The sequence below is a fragment of the Malus domestica genome, chromosome 08, assembly GCF_042453785.1.
Source record: "Malus domestica chromosome 08, GDT2T_hap1".
Classification (NCBI taxonomy): domain Eukaryota; kingdom Viridiplantae; phylum Streptophyta; class Magnoliopsida; order Rosales; family Rosaceae; genus Malus; species Malus domestica.
The window spans coordinates 23833976-23859806 of NC_091668.1; the positions used below are offsets into that span (position 1 = coordinate 23833976).

Here is a 25831-nt window from a genome sequence, read left to right on the forward strand (position 1 = left end):
AGCAGTAGATATATTATCTTAGAAGACATATAAAGAACTTTTAAGCAAGATTTCACCTTGTTGGGTAAGGTTGAACTTCGTGCAGTCACTTCTCTTTGAGTTTACAGAGATTTCTATGCTAAAAAGGGATGGATGGTAAACCAGTTTACACAAGGGAATCAATACTACGCCACTAGGGGTGATATCATACTTCTAAACAAGACAAAAGATAGCTTTTATGAGGGAGATATCCTGAACATGACTGAGATCTGGGCTGATTACAGCTTTTAGATGCAAATCTGGTTGAGAGCAGAGTTTGTATGTTTGTTTGTTTGATTAGTTGAGTGTCCTTGTCTCTTGGGCCTCTTCCTCTTTTTATAGGCAGATTAGCCCGATTGTAGTAACTTTGCTCTTGCTCGATAGCACTTGGAGGGTATTGAGTCATCAACTTTTTACTTGTATTGCCACTGAAACGTGTTTTTTGGCTGATTGTGAGTTAGTCCTCATCACTTGACATTTAAATCATAGGCACATGGCCTATGCATTAATGGAAAGACGCCACTTTGTCTCTGGGCTTGATACTGGGCTTCGGGTAAGTATTTTCTTAATCGGCACCTCTGGGCTTTCTCATACTTTTAGCCCAATGTTCAAATATTAACCTAAACATATCCTTTCTTCCTTAGTTGCAAGCTACCACGTACGTCAGTAAAAACGTTGTTGACAGTTTTACCTCGACAAATAAAATTGTCATAAAGGTTACTGATGAACAAATTATGTTTCTTGCTAGTGCACGAATCGATATGATAGTATAGCAAGCAAATACGAGTGTCGTACTCACAGGGATTTGCAAAGTCACCTAACTAAATCCAATTTTGTAGTACCCACTAGAATTAAAATAACGAAAACAACTAAACTACGAAATTCAAATAATTAACCAAAGAGAAGTTGATCAAGTAATCTTAAGTGCAGTAAATTAAAGAGAATTTATGTAAATAATTTCTGAAAACAATGGTTGAAACACTAGGTATCTGACTTCACCATATTAATCTAATTCTATGTCATTAGATAACTTAGTAAGAGCAATTCAATTCAGGTTCTAGGGTTCGTTCTCTCTTTATTATGATTATCCATTAGGCGTCCGAGTGTAACCAAGTATTCTTAATCATCAACTTAACCATGGCGTCTAGTCTAAGTCAATAATAAAAAATCCATTAAGTACAAGAAGAACAAAGAAAACCAAAAAGTGTCTTAGCATGGTGTCTACATCAACAACAATTCATTCATCCAAGAGACCTATCTCAAGGCTAAGCATATGGCGTCTACTATAACCTTGTCTCATACATCTAAAAATTCATATCAAAGGTAGCTAATCAATAACATGAACATAAAGAATGATATAAGCACAATGAAAGAAACTAGAAACCGTGAATTGATAAAAGAATGAAGTTAACTAAGACATAGAATTATCATGAAGGCTACATCGGATCCCTAACAAAGAATTAGTTCATCACGACCATCAAATTATAATAAGACATAATTACCACAATCATGATCACCAAGTCAGAAAATATGTAAAAGAAAACAATGGAAAACCCCATTGGCGTTGGCGTCTTCCTTAGGTCAATCCTCTGTGATGAAGTGCGACTCCCTTTTTTCCTCCCTGCTCTTTTTCATGTTCCTCCTCTTAAATAAACATCTAAGGAATATATAGGTAGATTTTATTAGGCTTGCTTTGCCGAAATTGTTGAATCCCAACCCAAACAGGAATCCCAACATCATCAGACTTTGGTTTCCTGATCCATACTGGATTCCACTTCCGCGTAGAATTTCTGAATTGACCTTCTCGTACTAAAATAGGTATAACTTCTTCTAGAAGCATCTAAATCATGATCTGTAAAATTATGTCGAAACTAAACATCCAGAGCTTTACATGCATATATGACACCCTGATGAATTTTTGACGTCCCAATGAAAATGAAAGTTCTGCGCAGCACATTCCAGCTATAGTTATAATTTTCACACGGCAGCCATTAAGTTGTGGATTGAACAATTTAACATTTGATGATTGTTGGAATGCGTCTTGACTTCAATTCTTCTCAGTTTTGATCCATTTTAGTCTTGAAATCACCAAAAGACTCCAAAGTCTTCTCTACGGCCCATTATCTACAAAATATGCACTAAACACATCAAACAACCAATTTCACAAGAAAACATAGCGTAAAACTTAGGAAATATGGGCAATATAAATGTATAAATATTGTGTTATCAGTTACACAAACTGAGGGATCAATAATGTAACACTTGTAACTTAGAGGATCGTTTAAATCAACTTTTATAAAGTAGATGCCATTTAGTACTACGGTATAGTGACGTTCTTTTTCATTTGTAAGTGAGAGGTTTTAGGTTCTATTCTCGCCAAATGCTAAATTGAACCACATTATTGCTAGCTCATTGTAAGATTAAGCTCGCCTCCCCCTTAGTGTAAATACTATTGTTTGTTCAAAAAAAAAAAAAAAGAGAGAGGAGAAACTATTACGAACCGCAAACTAAAGGGGTGCGGAGTATGTAAAGGACCATGTAGACATCGAAATTTTGGTAAATAAATGTTGATCGATAAATCAAAATTTCAACGTTCACATGTCACATAAATTTTACATGTAGCGTGTGACTTAACGAAAAATCGAAAAGAGTCAGAAAAGTCATCAAACAGGACATGTGTCAACATCTGGCAGAAACGATTTATTTCATCTGCATATTATATTCAAAATTAGGCCTTGGAAAAATCTATAAATAGGAAGCCAATGCATTCATTTGGGAGGGGGGAATTCAGAACCAATTCATATTACACCAAAACCTTGAAACTTTGAAGCTCTGAAACTCCGAAGCTCTTAAGCATCCATGTTCCCGAAGAATCAAGAAAGCCCTCTTCGTTATTTGTTCATCATTCTTCCAAGATCAAGCCCCGACGGCCCATTGGATCAACAATCATCCACCTTCAAGATCAAGCCCCGACGACCCTTTGAAGAACTTCCACCAATTCAAGATCAAGCCCTAAAGGCCCTTGAAGAACTTCCACCAATTCAAGATCAAGCCCCGACGACCCTTGAAGAAAGTGTTCACCGTTCATCACCGTTATTCAAGATCAAGCCCAAAAGCCCTTGAAGATCCGTCAATCATTGTTCTTCAAGAACAAGCCCAAAAGCCCTTGAAGATCCGTTCATCACCGTTATTCAAGATCAAGCTTCAACGACCTTTGAAGAAACGCTCATCCTCAAGATCAAGCCCTAACGGCTCATTGAAGATCCGCTCAAATCCACATTCAAGATCAAGCCCACGGCCCTTGAAGAACGTTCATCCTTAGATTAAGCTAAACGACCCTTTGGATCAATCGCACATCCATAAATCAACACCTTACGGAGATCGAATCAGAGGATCAAATTTGAGAGAGATTGTAACCCAAAATCATCAAATACAAATATTATTTTGTACATGTGTTCTTGTCTCGTTTGTTTCAGGAAAATTCCGTGTTTACAAATTTGGCACGCCTGGTGGGATCATCTCTACCTCTCATCTCTTTGTCCATTCAAGGAATCTAAACACACCTCAAAGTCAATGACATCAAGCAAGGGACAAGCTGTTCTCGCAACCACTAAGGGAAGGATCCTGAGCACTTCTGCTGCGAACAGACAATCCATTGGCACCACAACCGCTCCTCAACATGCCACTTCAAAGTTAGTGCTACTAAAGGAGCAAGGGGAGCATCAAAAGTGCTAGTCCGTCATCAACCTGACCTCGCTGGGGGCACCGAAGCATGCTGCAGAAGCACACAAGATGACATCCGAAAGCAGCCAACGACGTTCTTTGTCAGCATCCTGGATGTCTAAAGGAAAGTCACATTTATTGGTTGCACAAGTCATGACCATTGGCGTTACCTCCATCGAAGAACAACTGGCTCAAATGAATGAAGTGATCGCAAGGCTAACACGGATTGTGGAAGAAAAAGACTTGCAAATCACTGCACTCGCCAGCCGACTGGAGCCACAGGACGGCGGGAACCCTGACCCAGAGGATGATCCACTAAAGAGAGGAGCTGGCGAAGAAGAGGAGCCTCAGGTGGATAAAATCGATGTGAAGCAGGAGCCAGACCAAGCAGCGGCACTCATGGGATCTCTTTCTATCCAGCAGCTGTAGGAGATGATCACTAACACCATCAAGGCACAGTACGAAGGGAGCTCACATACCTCTTGTTCTACTCGAAACCCTACTCCAAGAAGAGTGATGCCCTGAAGATACCAAGGGGTTATCAACCACCAAAGTTCATGCAGTTTGATGGAAAAGGAAACCCAAAGCAGCACGTTGCACATTTCGTCGAAACTTGCAACAACGCGGGGACGGAGGGAGACTACCTCGCCAAGCAATTTGTGCGATCGCTGAAAGGAAACGTCTTTGAGTGGTATACGGACTTAGAGCCTGAGTCCATCAACAACTGGGAGGAAATAGAAAGAGAATTCCTTAATCGCTTTTATAGCACCCGCCGTACTGTAAGCATGCTGGAGCTGACAAGTACGAAGCAATGGAAAGATGAGCCAGTCGTGGACTACATCAATTGATGGCGCACTCTAAGCCTCAACTGTAAGGATAGGCTCTCGGAGATCTCCTCAATTGAGATGTACGTCCAAGGCATGCAATGGGGGTTGCACTATATCGTTCAAGGCATCAAACCACGGACCTTCGAGGAGTTAGCCACCCGCGCCCATGACATGGAGTTGAGTATCACCCATCATGGAAAGAAAGAACCGATTGCCGACTACAAGAATGACAAAGTTCTTGGGAAAAAGGTAGAGAAGGCTGCATGGAAACCCACCAAGAAACCAATGACGGTCAACATAGCTCCCGTAAAAATCTCTACACGAGGCAAGACGATTCAAGTCGAAGCTTTTCGTGATCAAGAGGTGCGTAGACGCACTTTGAAGGAGCTTAAGGAGAAGACTTATCCATTCCATGACTCTTATGTGGTTGCCATGTTGAAAGACTTGCTTGACAAAAAGGTGACTGACCTACCTGAGTGCAGACGGCCGGAAGAGATAAATCGTACTGACAGTCCAAGGTACTGTAAATTCCACTGTTTCATCAGTCATCCAACGGAAAAGTGCTTCGTATTGAAAGAGCTCATCCTGAAGTTAGCACAACAAGGGAAAATTGAGCTTGACCTCGAAGACACGGTTGCGGCACACACTACTACTATCGTGTTTGGATCACTCGATCCTGTGCCTCTCCGAAGCATGCGTGACCATTCCCGTCAATGTTCAAGTCACACGGCACCTCCTACACAACCATCACCGGGGGCAAGCAACCAAGATGCATCTACCGGTAATAAAGAAGGGTGGACATCGGCGACCTACAAAAAAACGAGGAAGCCAAGACCATAAGCCATAAGGCCAAAAGAGGAGCCTAAACCCGCCCTTCGAACTTCAGTCTTCGACTGGCTGAATCATTCAAAACCTAGAATTTCGGCACTTGATCGCATCAGTGGTCGAGACTGAACTTCCGTCTTCAAAAAGCTTAAGACGCCAACACCGCAAAGATCTGTCTTTGAAAGGTTATCAAAACCCAAGAAACAAAGCGGCACAGCTAGATCTCCTCCACAACTGTCAACTTCGGACAGACTTGAAGAAACTAAGAAGCATTCTAGAAACAGGAAGACAACGCCTAAGGAAGAAAAGCTTGACAGTCTAGCAGGAAAAGACGATGTTCAAAGCTTGATTCCTTCAAGGATGAAGCGCCAAGCAACTTTGGAGGTTGACAGAAAAGGACCACTGAAGGTAAGGAGGCGTACCATCATCTACATCGGCCAATCTTCACGCCAACAAACCCAAGAGGATCGCACTGAAGAAGAGGCCTAAGAAGACAAAGAAGACGAAATCCCGGAAGAAGACGTCACTTCTGGCTCTGTTAACTCAAAATCTTCACCTCAATCGCTGGGGGCATGCTCTAAAACCATGCCAGTCAAGCGAAGTGAAGTTGAAGGATGGACTCATGTCACTCCGAAGAAACTGCACAAGAAGCATATGTCTTCTCCACAAGTGCACCAATCGGAAAGGGGGCAAAGCAGCTTTCGCCAACCTCCAAAGCGATGTGAAAGTGTTGAAGATGAGGAAATTTCGACACAAAGATCGACCATGTGCGATCTCTTCTTCCTCAGAAAATTATTCAGCTACTCGATCGAGGCTCCTTGCTATAAAGATTGCGAGGAACGCCTTTCCAGGCAGCAACCATCTATTCCACAAGTTCACCAATGGGAAAGGGGGCAAATCAGCTCCTGTCAACCCCCAGAACAATGTGAAAGTGTTGAAGATAATGAAACTTTGACACGAAGATCATCCATCCCCATCATGATGTGTGACATCTTCCCAGAAGACTTCTTCAACTACTCAGTCAAGGCTCCTTGCTATAAAGATTGCAAGGAACGACTCTCCCTGATCGCTTGACGAACCAACAACACTCCTTGCCTGCATGAGTTAAAACTGCAAACGACACAAAAAGAAAATACCAAAATTATGTATGTATTCGAACTACGTTTTGACTTGATCTCTTTCTTTGGAAGGGTACATAGGCAGCTTGATCATTCAACTTCGAGTTCAGTCATATCAAAATAAAAAAATAAGTGTTTTATTAAATAGAGTCAATTTTATTACAAAAAAATGAATACATATGTTATTATGTATTTACAGAAAAAAAGAAAAAAAAAGAAAAGGAATATACAAGTATTATATATATATATGTGTGTATATATATGCGTATACATAACTCAAAAGCCGGGCCCTCGTCAGCGACCCATCCTCATTAGCGTCTCGGCCTAGCAACAAAAGGGCTCAAGCCACAACGGGCCCAAACTCCAGCTTATCTTTTTCCCCATTTCTTCTCGGCCTACAGTGCGGCCCAGCAGCTCACACTCTCCCATTTCCTCACGAGCCACGCCTCGAAGTCAAGTCCTCAGAAGCTGTACCAGGCTCGGCTTCTTCTTCCTCTTCCTCTTCGAGTACCATGGCGCCAAGCTTCTAATCATAGAGCAGTTCCCAGAGACTGCTGCCTCAATTGTCTCCTTCAAAGTCGACTCCGACGTCGTCTTGCTCGATGGTCGTGATTTTCTCGAAACCGACGCCAAAATCGACGACAACGAAAAGCTCCATGTCAAGGTCTGGAAGTCCAATGCATCAAGGCGGTCGCTCTCCGTAATGACGCCTCGGCTGTCGAACCTCACCGGCCTTGAAATTTACAGCCTGAGCTCCTCCCGAAACCCGACGCCGAGAGGCTCCAATTTCAACCCCTCTAATTTTTACTCCATGATAAGAGTCCAAGGGTTCAACGCTCGGCACTCCAATTTCGAACCCACCGACTTGTATTCGGTTCAGTCCTTCCGCGGTCCGACTCCCCAACCTCATCCCCAACCAAACACAGCACCCTCTTCAAAGATGCAACAGAGAAGAATGCCAAATTTGGCACTATCCTGGTCTTTCTGGTTATTCGAATGCCATTTCAAGGTGAGGTGGATGTAGTTTGTCGCCATCTGCACGAGCGCACCTCCGCTGCAACTCCTTCACTTCCAGCTCGACACCTGAGCTCTGCTGCTCTCTTGGTTTAACACACAAAATGCCAAGTCTTGTTGAATCAATGGTCAGCAGCAAGAAACACGGAGGACCCATCTTCCTCTACGGCTGCGTCAAGCTCCAAGCTCTCCACTTCTCTTCCTTAGCTGCCCAAGTGATGAGAAATCATTCGCATGTGATGTTGAAGTTGAAGTGGAAGTAACACATATGTGACAGATTGCACAGAGAGTATACGGATCAGCCTCATAGAGTGAAGATGCTTGGTTGGTGGCCATGAACTTTGTATTTTTTTACGAAGGCCATTTTAATGGGAGCGGTCTCAGTGGTTTGGGTCGAAACTCTCTGCTTGAAAACTCGCAGACGGAGGAGACGTGAAGTCAAGTCAACGACGCTCATCCGCCCTTCGGTTGTACAATAAATCAAAGTTTTTCCAAGTCTTCTCTATCAGGGTGTTTGAGATCATATTATCTCAACTTCTCCGTACCTCCTCCCGTTGATTGGCCGAGCCCTCTTCATGCTCTCCTCGTCAAAGCTCACTTATGCAGCTTCTGACCACCATCTCTGTTCGCTATGGGTTTCCGGTGCAGGGGGAGTTGGGTGTCTTGAGCAATTCTCATCGATTTCATCCTTGCCGTCTCTGCTGCAATGGATGCGCTTGAAATGTAGGAGATGGATGCATACTGCGGTGATGGCTGCCATTGGGGTGAAGGAGCAGAGAACGTAGGGAGGCTTCAGTGGTGGAAGAGCAAATGGAGACCAAGCTCCTACAGCAGCTTGTGCGCTGCCCTTCAACGCCTCCACCTCTACAGCACCGAGACTCCTCCTCTGGTCAACGAACAACAGCTCCAGCTCTACCATGCCATCGCCAAAACTCATCTCTCCGACGACGCTGGAGAACACCATCTAAGCATACCTGCTACTGCTCCACCGTAGCTCCTATCCAGTTTCTACGCTATCGCTTTTCCCGTCGTAAAGCTCAGTGCCTGGTGTCCCTCGAGCTCGTCACTATGATCACCATGATAGCAAAGAACTTCAACGACCGCCGTCAAATGACTAGCCGGTCGTGAAGCTCAAAGCATCATCACTCTCCTCCTCCATGCTCCTCCTTCTTCCTCCTCCAAGATCCTCTCCCGCACCCTATATATATATGTATATGTATGTATGTGTGCATGAAAAAAAAAATTATAATATAAAAAAAAAGGAAAAAAGGAGACATGGTGCACCTGGCACCGATAGCGAAAAAAATAAAAAAATATATAAAATAAAAAAATGATGGTGTCAGCCACTACCCTAAAAAAAAAAAAATATATATATATATATATATATAATGGATGGTACATCTGGCACCATGTGCAATAAAAGAAAAAAATATATATATATAGAATGAAAAAAAAAAGCCTCATTTATTGATTTCTCTGAAAATGTATATAAATGTACATTTTACATCAGTCAAAAAAAAAAAAAAAAAAAGAGCAAACATGAGGGAGCCTTCACGAAGGTTGCTCGTGTGAAGCCTCACCACTCGGCGAAGCTCCAGGAAAAAGAGGCGCCAGAGGTTGATTATTCAGAGCCTCAGTACTAGGCAGAACCCTAGGAGGATGAGGCACCGAAGGTAGATCATTTGGAGCTTCATTACGCGGTACAACCCCAGAAGACGAAGGCAAATGCTGTTGGAATAAACCCACAAACCTCTGATGATCAAGTAAAATCTGACCGTCAGATTCCTGCATCTGGTCAATTTTCCTCTTCATGTTTGTAACATAGTTATGTGCGAGCCTGTGCAACTGTTTATTCTCATGCTTGAGCCCTCTAATCTGTTGTTTGAGACTCATCACTTCAGCCGCCAATGATTCAACTTGACGAGTTCGAACAAATAGACGTTGGGCCATATTAGACACAGAACCTGCACACTGCACACTAAGAGCCAGAGAATCCTTAACAGCCAACTCATCAGACCGTTTGGAAAATAGTCTGTTATCTTTGGGAGTGACTTCCTGGCTACCACCACAGCGGTCATATCATTCTTCATCACCGAATCCCCAACGGTAAGAGAACTAGTAGGGGATATGAAGGATGGGCGCCATATGTTGTCTTGAGAAGGCGAGACTGCCTCTTCACCAAGGTTCAAGTCAAAACGACAGTCGGAGGGTCCAGACATTTTCAAATGTGTTGAAGAAATAAGAGGTCGGACAAATCAAGATCTTAGAAGTGCAAGAATGGAGTTTCTACAAGCGAAAATTCAAGTGTGCTTTGAAACGAATTGCGTGCCTCTATAAAAATCAGCACTCGAAGGGATTTCAGAGATCGAAGAGGTGAGCCCAGAATTCGAAGAGGCCAATTCAAAAAATCGAAGAGGTGCTAGCTTTCTCAAAAGCTGGGCTTGCTCATAAACCATGGGCCAATCTTCCTTTCCAGACTTGTCCGCACTTGTCACATGCAACCTCTGCACTCGACGGAGCTCAGAAATCGAAGAGGCCAATTTAAAAATTGAAGAGGCAAGCTCAGAAATCGGATAGGCATTTTGCTTTTCCAGACGCGTCAGCACCCGTCACATGCAAACTCAGCTTTGTGGAAATCACGGTTAATTTGTCGAAGCGCCGATCCCAGATATCGAAGAGGCGCCAATCTTTTTCAGCCTCGTCAACACCTATCACGTGCACACTTAGCTTGGTGGAAATTACGGACAATTTGTTGAAGATTTCTGATGAAGAAGAAAGCACGTGAAGCCATACTGATAAATCACTCAATGGTTGCCGACACGAGTGAAAGAATAGTACCTCTACAGGTATTAAATAACTTCCTATAACTGTCCACCTTCACCCTCCATAGCAAGGTAGACATACAAAACCTTTCTTCATCTCCGAGAATGCCTTCCTAACAAAGCCTTTCGAGTCACTCAGTGTTCCTTATTCCTTGGGGTACTTCTGCAAACAAATGACACCAAAGCAAAAGTATCTCATATCACCAGGGTAGAAAGCAAGAGTATCTCATATCATGCTTTCTCCCTGTCCTTTCTTTTATCCTTGTTCTTACCTGCAAAGACAAGGATAAAGAAAACAATATGCCGGAACCTCCACTCAAACTTGGGTAAGGAATTGACTACCTGAAACCTTTGCTTGGTTGCTTATCTGGCATTGCTCTCGAGTACTCGTCTTCAGCTGTTGATGTACTTCCGAAGAAGATGTCACATTTGCCTGGAGAACAGATAAGGCAAGTGAAAATGATACCTTGCAGCATGTGGAGACAACGTGTAGAAGAAACAAGCAGAGAAGAATGTAGCCTGCACAGTCAACTCAGCAGAAGGAGTCTAAGTTGAGGAACTCAAGAAGCTGCCACATCTGCCTGGAGAACAAATAAGGAAATGACATGCACAATCAACTCAGTAGAAGGAGTCCGAGTTGAAAAATTAGAGAGAAGAAGGGGTCTGAGTTGAATCCAAGAGCTCGAGAAGCTTCAACAACATATTGATGGCACCATTGCGAAAGAGCAAAGCCTCGCTGTCAAATCGCCACCATTTCTTCGAAAGCAAGAGTATTTCATATCATGCTTTCTCCCTGTCCTTTTCTTTGTCCTTGTTCTTACCTGCGGGACAAGGAGAAAGAAAGCAATCAACCAGCACTTGGTATCAATCTTTCGATTTGGAACCGACTGCTTAGAACCCTTCCCTGATTGCTTACCTAGCACTTCTCTCGAAGTACCCATTATCTCAACATCTTATGCTTCCAGAGAAGATACCACATCTGCCAGAAGAACAGATAAGGCAAGGGAAAATGATACATTGAAACATGTGGAGACAAGCACAACAAAGCACGTGTCGATTCATCTGCTACTTCTTCAAAATCAAAAGTATCTCATATCATCAGGGTTGCAATCACTCTGGGTGGAGGACTCCGTTTGACCCTCAAATTTTTGGGTCGACTCGCTAGGTGTTGTGGGCTGCACGTGCCGATTCACCACCCTTGAATCAAATCCTTAAAGATCAAGTCATCAACTGGAAGAAGAGCCCATCAATCTTGAAGATCATACCGTTGACCAAACTGCTCAGGTGTGAATTAGAAAGATTGAACAAAGCAAAAAGTCGTCACCTTCACCTCGTGCCTGCTTGCCATGTGTTCGAGTCAACCTTCAAGAATCAAGCCTCAGCGGCCCTTGAAAAAACTTCTAGCCAAATTCAAGATCAAGCCTCAACGGCCCTTGAGGAAATCACAAGTCCGATTCAAGATCAAGCGACCACCACCCTTGAATCAAATCCAGTTCAAGAATAAGCTGAGGAAAGTCAACAATTGGAGGAATCCAGAAAATCCTCCAACCCAGTTCAAGATCAAAGCTGTGGAAAGTCAACAAGCGCAAAAAAAAAAAAAAAAAAACAAATACGTGCCAATTCATCCACAATCAAAGCCCAAGATCATCTACCACATGAAGCTCCTTGTGGTCCAATTTAAACATTCAAGATCAAGCCCCAACGGCCCTTGAACAAACTTTCAGCCTAATTCAAGATCAAGCCTCAACGACCCTTGAAGAAATCTCCAGCCCAATTCAAAATCAAGCCTCGATGACCCTTAGATCGACATCTACAAACACATGTATACGACGCGCCTTGAAGTGGGGGCATTTGTAGACATCGAAATTTTGGTAAATAAATGTTGACCGATAAATCAAAATTTCAACGTTCACGTGTCACATAAATTTTACATGTAGCGTGTGACTCAACGAAAAATCGAAAAGAGTCGGAAAAGTCATCAAACATGACACGTGTCAACACCTGGCAGAAACGATTTATTTCATCTGCATATTATATTCAAAATTAGGCCTTGAAAAATTCTATAAATAGGAAGCCAATGCATTCATTTGGGGGGGGGGGAATTCATAACCAATTCATAAACAATTCCTAACCAATTCATATTACACCAAAACCTTGAAGCTCTGAAGCTCTGAAGCTCTGAAACTCCGAAGCTCTCAAGCATCCAGGTTCCCGAAGAATCAAGAAAGCCCTCTTCGTTCTTCGTTCATCGTTCTTCCAAGATCAAGCCCCGACGGCCCCTTGGATCAACAATCATCCATCTTCAAGATCAAGCCCCGACGACCCTTTGAAGAACTTCCACCAATTCAAGATCAAGCCCCAAAGGTCCCTTTGAAGAAACTTCCAACCATTCATCCGAGATCAAGCCCCAACAGCCCTTTGGATCAACAACATCAACAAATCCACACATCCAACTGGTTCTTCAAGATCAAGCCCAAAAGCCCTTGAAGATCTGTTCATCACCGTTATTCAAGATCAAGCCTCAACGGCCTTTGAGGAAATGCTCATCCTCAAGATCAAGCCCCAACGGCTCCTTGAAGATTTGCTCAAATCTACCTTCAAGATCAAGGCCACGACCCTTGAAAAACGTTCATCCTTAGATCAAGCCCAACGACCCTTTGGATCAATCGCACATCCACAAATCAACACCTTATGAAGATCAAATCAGAGGATCAAATTTAAGAGAGATTGTAACCCAAAATCATCAAATACAAATATTATTTTGTACACGTGTTCTTGTCTCGTTTGTTTCAGGAAAATTCCGTGTTTACAGACCAATATACTAATAACGGACTAAATGAATTGCAGTACCTATATAATCAATTACAACCATTAAATCGTGATTTTTCATTAATAATCTTCGAAAAGTTTTGTCCCTTTACTTGATCTCAAAATGTTTGTTTTTTGCAATTTTTGGCGTATGAGATATTGAAGTATATACAAACATGTTTGACGGTTGGATCGTTGAAACTAGTTTCGTAGAATGCGTATCCCATCAAAACAATGGATTCACTAACACTTAAGAATTTATTCATACTTTCATTAAGTATAACATAAGATTTTGTGGTATCCACTAGTGTAAATATTTTAAATTGAGATCGAGTTCATTCATTGTATTCATATAGGGTCAAGGAGTGTAGTTGTAAAAAATCATCAAAATTGAAGTTAAAATAACCGTTAAATCGTGATATTTCGTTGATAATCGTCGAAAAGTTTTGTCCCATTACTTGATCTCTGAATGTTTGTTTTTTGCGATTTTTGGCGTATGCGATCTCGAAGTATAAACAAACATGTTTGACGGTTAGATTATTGAAACTAGTTTCGTAAAATGCATATCCCATCAAAACAACTGATTCACTAACACTTGAGAGTTTATTAATACTTTCATTAAGTATAACATAAGATTTTGTGGTATCCACTAGTGTAAATATTTTAAATTGAAGAATGAGTTTATCCATTGTATTCCTATAGGGTCAAGGAGTGTAGTTGTAAAAAATCATCAAAATCGGAGTGAAAATAACCATTAAATCGTGATTTTTCGTTGACAACCGCCGAAAAGTTTTATCCCGTTACTTGATCTCTGAATGTTTGTTTTTTCTGAATTTTGGCGTATGCGATCTTGAAGCACATACAAACATGTTTGACGGTTGGATTGTTGAAACTAGTTTCGTAGAATGTGTATCCCATCAAAACAATAGATTCACTAACACTTAAGAATTTATTCATACTTTCATTAAGTATAACACTAGTGTAAATATTTTAAATTGAAGATCGAGTCCATTCATTGTATTCATATAGGGTCAAGGAGTGTAGTTGTAAAAAATCATCAAAATCGGAGTTAAAATAACCGTTAAATCGTGATTTTTCGTTGACAACCATTGAAAAGTTTTGTCCCGTTACTTGATCTCTGAATGTTTGTTTTTTGCGATTTTTAGCATATGCGATCTTGAAGTATATACAAACAAGTTTGACAGTTGGATCGTTGAAATTAGTTTTGTAGAATGCGTATCTCATCAAAACGATAGATTTACTGACACTGAAGTTTATTTATAATTTCATTACGTATAACACACTAGTGTAAATATTTTAAATTGAAGATCGAGTTCATCCATTGTATTCATATAGGATCAAGGAGTGTAGTTGTATAAAATCATCAAAATCGAAGTCAAAATAACCGTTCAATCGTGATTTTTCATTGATAACTGTCGAAAAGTTTTGTCTCGTTACTTGATCTCTGAATGTTTGTTTTTTGCGATTTTTTGCAAATGTGATCTTGAAGCATATACAAACAAGATTGACGGTTGGATCGTTGAAATTAGTTTCATAGAATTCGTATCCCATCAAGTTCAATGGTGTGTGTATATATATATTTATTTATTTATTAAGTAAATTTAAATTTATTTATTTTGTACGTATAACACTTAAGAAATTGAATGGTTTGTATATTGAAGCCGATCCAATGGTCACCAATTTTTAATATTTAATTTAATATATATAATTATTATAGTTTTTAGGGGTATAAAATTGTTAAATTAATATATAATTATTATAGTATTTTTTTAGGGTTATAAATTATAAAATTAATATTTTGCTTATCGTGTATCATGTTACCCATGTGTATATCCGAACCAACCCGTTATCTTAACAGGTGCTTATCGAGTTATCCGATCACGACCCGATTCGTTATTGTATCGACCTGAACACCTGTTAATTTCGTGTCGTGTCGTGTCAGGAATTGCCAGGCCTACCTCTAATACCATCTTAAGAAACCAAAGTAGGGCTAAAGTTTGAATAGAGAAATGGCTAGAGTTTGAATGAATAATAGAGAGTTGAATGATGATTTTCTGATTGTTCTCATCGTCAAGTATAATACACACACACACACACACACAAGGCTAAGAATCTGTGATTCACTTTTGGTGGGATTTGATCTTATACTAAATGAGGAAAGTATATATTAGAATAATAATACAATAAATGTATTTGTCTATGCGGAATATACACCAACACACACACATATCATTCGGAAATGAATTTGAGGGCATGTGTATAGTAGAGTACACCAATATCACTTGTGACCAAATCTAAACATCTTTTTTGGTCAAGGAAAGTTATTTAATTACATACGAACAGTAACGTTTACATGTCATGCTAAAATATTAGAGAATCAGATTAGCTCAAAATCATCCCACCTACGATATCCGCCATTACTCAAAGATACATATATACATTATTACATTATTGTCATCTGTTATTTACTTAACTTCTAAGATAAAATATATTTTCGAAGGAAAAAAAATGACTTTTGAAAGCGGTTCAGAGAGAGGAAGGGTTGGTTACTAGCCGAGAGAGAGAGAGAGAGAGAGAGAGAGAGAGAGAGAGAGGAGTTGAGGGTTTTTTTCTAACAGGTTCGCAAATATAAAATGGCTGATCTGATGGTTTCCTCCCTGGCCTCTTCTTGAGATGTTAATATACATGCACCTATAAGATGGTGCTCAGGAGAGTTGGCAAAACATCGCGTCTAAGCTTGAGTTGATCCTCACTATTCAGGAATTTAGGGAGCCACTTGGCAGAAACTTTAGGAATGCGCTTGAGATTGTCTTTGTGATCGACATAGTAAAGACCGAATTTCTGGGTAAAGCCGTAGGACCATTCAAAGTTATCGAATGGTGTCCAGATGAAATATCCTTTCACGTTCACGCCCTTGTCTATTGCCTTCTTTAGCCAAAACAAGTGCCTGAGAATACTTTGAATCCTATGTGGATCCTTTAGTGCTCCGTCAAGCCCGTTGCTCTCCTCCTCCACCTCACTGATTCCGTTTTCAGAAATGTAGATTTTAGGGCTTTGATAATTTTGTTTTATGAACACCAAAAGTTTCTCCAAACCTTGTGGATAAGTATAGATGACTGAACCTATGTGAGCATGAGGACCAATTTCATCTCCATCCGCATTTTCAACCAATGACGAAGCCGAAGCATCGTTGTGGTAGCACATTGGTTCATTTGAACTGATTGTTGGGTTGCTTTTACCATACCTTGAAGTATAGTAATTGATCCCAATAAAATCAAAAGATCCCTTGACCAATTTATTCTCTTCTTTGGTGAACTTGGGCAGTCTTTTCTTCACCAAAGTTCTCATACTTTTCGGATAAACGCCATACACTAATGGTTCCATGTACCATCCAAGTTTAAAGTCCAATATTCGTCTCGCTGCTGCTTTGTCTTCTGGTGATTCTGAATGAGGCTCGACATAGTCCCCTACAAGACTAATTCCAATTTGTCCGCCTTGTTCTTGTTGAAACTTTTCTCGATAGAGTTTAACAGCTGTGGCATGGGCGAGAAGAATGTTGTGGCTCACAATATAAGGCTCAGTAGCTGAATTTCCACTTGTACATGGAACAATTGATGGCACCGAACACCTTCCTGGTGGAGCAATCCCACGATCATACCCCATTTCGGCAATTATATGCGGTTCATTGATTGTAATCCAGTTTTTGACCCTATCTCCAAAGTGTTTGAAACAAATTTCACAATAATCTGTGAAATCTTTCACGAAAGAACGATTTAAAAGGCCTCCATACTTGTCCTCTAAGGCTTGCGGTGAGTCAAAGTGGAATATGGTCACATAGGGTGTGATGCCATTCTTGATAACTTCATCAATCAGGTTATTGTAGTAATCGATACCTGCTTGGTTTATTCCTCCACTCAAGGTTCCATTAGGAAGAATCCTAGTCCATGAGATGGAGAGCCTGTAGAAATCGACTCCGAGGTCTTTTATAGCCTTCACATCTTCCTTGTAACGATTATATGAATCGATGGCGATCAACAAGTTAGAGTGGTCAGAAATCATTTCTGGATTTTGCTCAATGAAGTTGTCCCAAACACTGGGTCCTCTTCCTGCTTCATATGCTGAGCCCTCTATTTGTCCGGCAGAAGTAGAGACCCCGAACACAAAATCTGTAGGGAAGTCAGATCTCTTGACTTCCAACTCTTCAGGGTGCAATGCATTGTGCAAATAATCCTCCATATGAGCATTATTCACAGGAAACTGTGACAAAAATGAAACCAAAGAAATGGCATACATCCCTTGGAAAATCCATAACAACGATGGTGATGATGATGCCATGAACAAAAATGGTGGATTAGTAAATCCTTTGATTAGTGAATATTTGTCTGGTTAATTGAAAGTTAATTAAACAAGGGAAAGCTTCAAGCTTCATGAACCCTAAAAAGGATTGTTCCTATTTAACAAGAATGATTAAGTAACTGACGAATATGGTCGGTGGTAACTAGGCAAACCACCATTTTTTTCTGCAAGTTAGAGCATGTTTTTTTATGGATCACCACCATAGTAGGAGTTCCAAATACAGGCGGTAACTAATAAATCAATATAGGATGGCTATATAAGCAGTTCCAAATTAATCAACTCATTAATTGAGTGGTGTTCAAGACTAAGGGGGCATCATTTGCGGTAAAAAAAAAAAAAAAAAAATTATTTTTTCATCCTTCACATAACTCAGGGTTCTTTCCCATTTTAGTATCTTCATAATCTGTGCTTCAAACTACACTTCCGTTTAAAACTTTTTCTTCCTAAATTGCATTGTGAGTAGACTCAACATTTCTCAATAATGTTGATATTTGAGAAGCAGTGTCATATATTCACTTAGTTATATTCAATGTTCTAAAAGATGTTAGGCGCTATTCAGGCGGCGAGCTGAGGCCTAGTGCCTGCCTAGGCGGACAATCCGGATTTAAGTAAATATAATACAAATGAATTGAATGTTACATATAATATGTAATGTAATGCTTAAATAATACATATGCAATGTTTGAGTTTAAATACATAATAATATAAATGGTCTTAAAAGACAAAAAGAATAAAAAAAATAATACAAAAAATAGATAAAAAAAAAGAATAAAAAGTGCCGATTGATTTAAGAGAGAAAAGAAATAAAAGATTGTAAAAGTTAGTAAAAAGAGTTAGTGGAAAAGAATATAAATTAGTGAATTGGGTTATTGGAAACACTAATGGCAAGAAACGTGCAACCAAAATAGAGATTGTGGGACCATGAAGAAATAATACGAGTGTATTTTTGCTAACTACCGTGAAGTGCACCACCTTTTTTTAACCGTTAGATGAGTTTGAATTTTTAGATTTGCGTCTATTCACTATACGAATTTTGAAATTCAAACTCATCTAATGGTGATAAACAAGGTGGTGAGCAAAAATGCTCCCAAATAATGCCGTCATTTAAATTGAAAAAGAAGATGTGGTCCCCACATGTCCATCTTCTTCCTCCCAACTCTGCAACTCTTTTATTCCAAATTCTTAATATTTTCTAGATTTCGGTGACTTAACATATAGCCACCTAAACCTACCTAAGCTTGTCTAGCCTCCGCCCAGCCTCGTCTAGACCTGCAAATTGCCGCCTAGCCTTGCCTAATCCTGCTCAAGTGGCTGCCTAATATGTTTACTGATTTTACGATCGATTAGGAGTTACCACAGCAGTCGGTCATCGTCTAGCACCTAGGCACAGCCTAGGCTGATTTTTAGAACATTGGTTATATTACAATTAAAACAATAACTTTTTTTTTTGCAATTGACATGCACATGCATATCCTTAGGTGAAATGATAAAAACATTATGAGCCTGTTTTGGCCTGGAATAAAGGTTTGGGTCAAAAATGGATAACAGAACGTTGATTCGACTGAGTCTCTATAGAAGTAGGACTATTACATTATGTTTGGATGAAGGAAATAAACTTGGAATTTGGATTAAAATCGGAATTTATAAATTGACATGTACCAATTCCCTTGTTTGGATTCATAAATATAGAAATTTAGAATTTCCGCGTGGAAAAAAATTTGGAACTTGGGACCACCAATTCCCAAGTTTAAATTCTATGTAAATAGGTATCATTTTCCAATTTCTATGATTGAGAGTTTAAAAATAACAAATTCTGTATTCAATTCTATTGGTCTTTTAAATTAACCAAACAAGAAAATTCACAAATTCTAGGAAATAAAATCTCGACATTTCAATTTCTGTCATTTTAAAATTCCTTAGTAAACTTTAATTTCTTTATTCAAACATAGTGTTATAGGATCCAACTTAACCGTGGATCACTCGTGTCCTAAGCGAATTAAAATTACCAAGGATCATGATGGGTTTGGATATGATTCAAACTATTCTAGGGATCAAAATTTATGTTTGACCAGATAAGGATGATTCAAGTGCACAAAGGGACTAGGTTTAGAATTCTGGTACAAGTCAAAGAGGCTGAGACTGCATAGAGAATGAGTTTCGCCTAAGGAAGTGAATATTGGGATAAAGAGGAAATATTCAGGTAAATGCCAAGTAGGCATAGTCCTATCAGGACTCTAGCTTGGCAGACTTGTTTATCACGAAGTCCACCTTATAAATAGAAGAGGTTCTACAACATGGAAATGCCTTCAAATCAACAAACAACTCAAAATGCTTTACGCGAAAACTCTTGCTCTAGTCGAAATCCTTCTCACAACCCTGAGAAAAATACTATCCTAATTTTCTCGTGAACATATCTTCAATTTGGATAAGTAAACAACACTGGATAGTAAAATTAGGCGATTTTAAAGAATCTTCAGTTTGGACAAGTAAACAATACTAGTTGGTTGGTTATCTATCCAAGTCTCGACAAGCAAAGAGTTTTCAATTCTTTCGCCTAAAGGGGTCACTTCATTAGCTTTTCAATGAAGTGAGGTGTTACTAGGTCACTTCGTGTTTGACACGTTAAAACCCGAGACACTTATCGAACTTCGTAGCGAAAAGCAACCTTGTCTTCAAGTTAGTAGAACCCCAAGCTAATAGGTGTTCCTGATAGGAGCATATTTATGCGACTTAGTTGGCTTGTTCTTGTGCATTTATGTCGTGTTTCCTTAGTTATTTTAATGTTTAAAGTCATTTTCATGTGTTTTCAGATTTTATGGACAAAGTAGGCAAGAAGATGCATTTTGGAGCATTTTGGAGCAAAATGGAGCTTGGAATGCATGTCACATATTTGGGCCAAAGTGGATGGACGAATTTGAGAACTAAAGAGGCCAAGAATGTGAAGAATTATGGTCCAAAAGATGAAGAACTCAGCCCAAAAATTTGTCACCCCAACTTGCCTTCATTGCCATGCAAAACAACATAGAATTCCCTTTGGATTCCCATGCCATGCTTGATCACTCTTGTCCCCTACATAATTTCTGATTTCATGCTTCAATTCATTTAATTATTACACTTAATTGCTTGATACCTCTTGTTCCCTTCACCCACAAAAATTTATACAACTTTCACAACCATAACATGCACCAATTGATGCTCCATCATTCACATTTGGAATCCCATGCCTTGTGTACCACATGTTGCTGCACCTTTGACCCATTTATTGACACATTTTCACCTCCCTTTCCATCTCTATGCAATGTACACAATCATTCATGCTCCCTAGCTACAAGACCACTCCATTTTACCCTTCACACTTTGCATCATCACTTCATTTTCACCCTTGGACCATTGCACACCACATACACTCTTTGCCTTGCATTCTCCCTAGCCTAACCTGATTCTCTAAGGTTTTTGGGGCCTATATATACATGTTTACACCCCTTGGCAAAGGGTTCACACTCTCATATTCACCATTCATCACAGAAATTCGTCCATACTCACCCTAGGTAGCAAAACACCCCAAAAACACCATTCTAGTGCCTAGAAAACATAACAGCCACTCCACCTTCTTCCACCCTCTTTGCCTAGCTCTCCACCACCCTCAAACACTCCTCCACACTTACCCTAAACCTTTCCATACCATTCCCCATCCATTCTACATCATAAAACTACCCAAAAATCCGTCCACAAAGCAATCTGCCGCAAACAAGCAAAGGAGAATTCTTGGATGCACTTGCTACCCAAGTTGGAGCATTTTAGGTGTTTTCTTTCCTTTAATTTTAATGTCTAATTTTATGTATCTTTGCTTTGTGAGTATGAGGAACTAAATCCCTCTTAGTTAGGGGGTGATTCGAAACCATGTTCATACTTGCAATATGATTTGATTACATCCAGTTGTGATTCATAAGTTGTGAATTCAATTTACTTATCCGATCGTATAAAAAATGATTTGTGTATGTTGGTTGAGAGTGCACACTTAATTTTCATGCATGAATTTAACGCTAGAATATAAAGGAGTTTCACCTAATCGTTATGAACTTATATTCACAAGTAGTGAAGGTTGCTAGTCACAATCACGTTAAGTAAATTCTTGGCATAAGTTTCATGCAAATCATAGTAACGAGTGCCTCGTCAATGCTTATGTTTTTCATAGAACTTAATGATTCTTGCTTGTATCTCTATTATGCAATTCATGTAGGGAACTTGTAGGGAATGTTTTGGGTTGTCGTATGCAATCATCCAACCCAATAACTTGTGGAAACACTGAGGGTTAATTAGTGCAATTCACGGTTAATTTGGGGCGTTGAGTATTCATAGCTTATCGAAAAGCAACTGGAAATCGTTTTGTATGCAAGTGTGACATGTGTGGAGAAGAACCTCCTAGCTAGCCTTTCATCCGTAAGTTTCATTCAAATTCATTTTACAATCTGTTTTGATTCACTTAAATTTGTCTAAGAATTTGTTTACTTTGTTCTTGTCTTAATTTAATTATTTTCGTCCAAAATCAACCCCATCTTATTTCTTTGAGTAATATTAATTAGAACTTGTCTTAGATTATGTTTTTAAGTGTTTTAGTTCATTAGAAAACCAAAATTCGTCCAACTTTGTGTTAGAGTCCCAAAACTGCCCAGATTGTGTGTTTAAGGTAGTTTTGAGTGTTTAGGGGCTGTTTTGAGTCTTTTGGTTGTTAGTGTTTTAAAGTATAGTTTTGCATTCTTTGAGTCTAGTTAGTGTTTTAAACTTTGTTTTTACGTTTTCAAGTCAGTTTCCAAGTGATTTAGCAATCCCTCCTAATCCTCGGCCTAGAACGATCCCTACTTACATACTTTACTACAATTGATAAAAAGAGGGTTTAATTTGTGTGCTTATATATTTCGCATCAGTTCCTTCCTTGGTCATAGTTGCTCAGGTGCAAATTTCAATTGTGCATTCAACACATCACCACATCTATTTTACTTGCTTGACTGAGCTCAATTACGAATTTGCACGCCCGCATTCAGCAAAAAAAGGTAACTAACTAAATAATTACTCAACATACACACCATGGCTTATTAATTTTAGGGTAACAAAGCCACATCTTTCACCTATGGATGTTGTGCGTTATGCGAACGTGCAAAGTACGTAGCGAATAATGTACCAACATAGTATAAATTTCATAATCGAAACCGTTTTATTCTTTAATATTTATTTGAAGATCGTCCCTAAAAAAAAAAAAAAAAAAACACACACACACACACATTCGGAACGGAAATCGTTTGGTCACCAAAATAGATCAAATAAATTGACATTTATCATGAAAACGATGTAATTGTTCAATGGCTAATCCCATCTAGTGGACTATTTGTTGGATATATAGGTTATGGCTATGTCGGGAAAGATAGGATGAAGGTTCCTTCAAGGCATGTAGGAATTAAGGTATCTTTCAGACTTAATTCGTGCCCACAATTTGTGTGCAAATTAAGAGGTGCTGCGAAATGACGCTGTGAATACAATAGAGCTCGTAATAGCGTTTAGTGTGTGTCAATGTTTTACACTATCCTTTTTTACAAGCCCCAAGGCCCCAAATACACCAAGGATAACAAGAAGGCTCAATTATTACCAAGAGCAGAATTTCGGTGCTTTGGTTTTGAATATAGAAGGATTTGGAGAGCTTTTCTTTCAACGTTTGTAGGAAGTTTTAATCCTAAGTCTCTAAAACTCCAAAATTCATCCTCTATTTATAAAGGAATTCATGTACTTTTCTGATATGGTTTAGCAACCATTCAAATCCAAGTATCACTCTAATTGTACCTCTTTAATGAGGTACCACTTCATGAGTAACATGTCTTTTCTTTTTTATTTCAATTCAAACGTTTAGAAATATTTATGAAATTCTTTTAAACTTAAATATGAAGTGGCAAAGCTTAAAACCCAAAGAACAAAACTTCATTTGAATACCAGAGTGTGCGATAAACAAGACTACAAAATAATAAAAATATTATTAAATAAATAAGAATGCTGAAACGCCTACAAAACCTCATAAGGCTACATCCTGACTAACTTGTTCACTACTGAATAACAAAACTCTCTAATTATAACCCTAATCCCTAATAAGGAAACGAGAACCTAATTCTAATGAGCTGCACCTAGAACCCAAACAATAAAAATAAACAACTAATTTTCCAACAACTTCACCTCCGAAGAGGTGGAATTTTGAATTCTGCAGAACTAGGCCGACTGGTCACCTCTTTACATAAAGAATTCTTTCGTGCTTTTGCTGTCCAGGCAGACTGGTAGCCATATTAGGCCTACAGTTGGCTAATGTCAGGTTATTGAGATATTGGGCAACGACCCTTGTAATTATCGTTTTGATGTTTCTTATTCTTGATACAAGCAAGATGTATACATTAAACATAAACAAATTCAATGGAACCAAAGTATAGCTTAACTTTATACAATGGATACATTGAATAGCTTAATTCTAGGATCTATGCAATCGATCCAAAGTGCATATGTACCTGTATACTTCTTCCAGTAAAAATAACGAAGTCTTATTCACGGGTTCGAAAGAACACCGTCTCCTCCCTCGAAAAAAACCCTCGCTACACTCCTGAATTAGTGCTACAAGGGCTTGAACGAAACTACTTATCTCACCCATTAAATCATATCTCCACCACCACAAAATCTTCCATCACCGATACACATATCTTCAGCCACTGTAGCCCGAAACCGGTCACATAAAAGTCGATGCTTTGACCTCGTGGGGTTTCCAGGATGGTGGGACAAATGTCTCAGCATTGGTAGCCGCTGCAAGCAATGGTAGTAAGGTTTTAAATATGTCTGCATCTGCTTTTAATGCTGCATGGATAATTGATTTCGGTGCAACGGATAATATGACATTTGATTCTATACAGGTCTCACCCCTTAAACCATCCTCACAGTAGTTTGTTTCCACCACCAATGGTACTCATGTCCCGGTTATTGAGGAAGGATCCTTGTCAATCACTGATACTTGGAATTTGGATCCTGCTATAGTTATTCCCTCTTTGGATTATAACCTTCTATCAGTTGAACAAATAATCACAGCCTTATTTTGTTTTGACCTAAACTTTATGTGTTTAAGGGCATCCAAACAAGGCAAATGATTGGTTGTGGTGTTAAGCAAGGGAAACTCTATTACTTGAATTTGGTGCTCAATAGTTTGCTCAAATAAAGCACTGTATCGTGCTTTTTGAGATAATGGTAGCCAGATAAACCTGACCGTTCGCGAGTTTCTGATTTTTGAGATATTGGATTCATTGTAGGATCTAACAAGGGATCCATTGAATACTTAAAAAAAGAAGGAACCATGATGGAGGTTCTTCGATTCAGATCTGAAATCTTAAGCTATTAAGAGCGTCTCGTGCTAAGAAATGGCCAACCCATTGACAAACTGTACTCCTGAAAAACCTTCGTAAAATCTTATTCGTAACCTCAATCAGACAACCTGTAAATTTTAAATGCATAGAAGATAACTTGCGAACGCATATAACTTGTGACTTATAATTTAATATCCTTATAAATCTTATATAAAAAGGATTCTTCCAAACAAATACAAAAAATGAAAAGTTTCAAAATGATAGAGGTTTTTTTTCTCTACTAATTATTATTTTGTCTTCTTATCAGTAGCGTAGCCAGGATTTTCAAATAATGGGATCATAATATCAACCAAGAAGTTTCATTGGGCGATTTCACCGAACACCTAATAGACACTTGTCAATTCCTACCAACATATGCTGAAAATTTATGCCAACATATGTCGACAACTAATATTATTTGTATACGCTTGTCGATGGTGGATGTAGGATACTGTGGACTAATGTTGAAGAATGCCAAGGCTTTTCAACTGAAGTATTTCATACAAAAAGAGAGAAAAGAAAGACAAATATGATAGAAGGAAATAGAAGAAGTAGGAGGGGGAGATTGTAATTTAGTTTATCTTAGCTATATATAGGGGGTCAAATACAATATACAGACAAATATACATGGGATTTTTAGAGTTATTAGGGTCACTAACTGCAACTCCACCCCTAAAAAAATGCACTGGCACCTAGTCCATTTAATCCACTTAGTGAACAGTAATTGGCCAAATGCATCTTCACCTCCAAAAAATGCGCTGGCACAAAGTCTAAAAAATGTTCAGGCACAAATGATCTTTACCCCTACAAAATAAGCTGGCACCTAGCCTATTTAAAATAGTATTAATTTTTTTTATAAAATAATAAATAAAAAAAATTAG

At 39.2% G+C, this 25831-nt stretch overlaps 1 protein-coding gene across 1 annotated transcript; it reads right to left on the minus strand.

The window, feature by feature from the left end:
• Positions 1–15458: 15458 nt before the first annotated feature.
• On the minus strand, positions 15459–17711 carry LOC103427029 (beta-glucosidase 24). Its single transcript, XM_008365105.3, has one exon. The coding sequence runs from the start codon at positions 17509–17511 to the stop codon at positions 15868–15870; it is 1644 nt and encodes a 547-aa protein (XP_008363327.1). The 5' UTR covers positions 17512–17711; the 3' UTR covers positions 15459–15867.
• Between the last annotated feature and the right edge of the window lie 8120 nt (positions 17712–25831).

Coding starts and splice junctions, on each gene's coding strand:
- LOC103427029 (XM_008365105.3), bottom strand. CDS start 17,511: ATGGCATCATCATCACCATCGTTGTTATGGATTTTCCAAGGGATGTAT.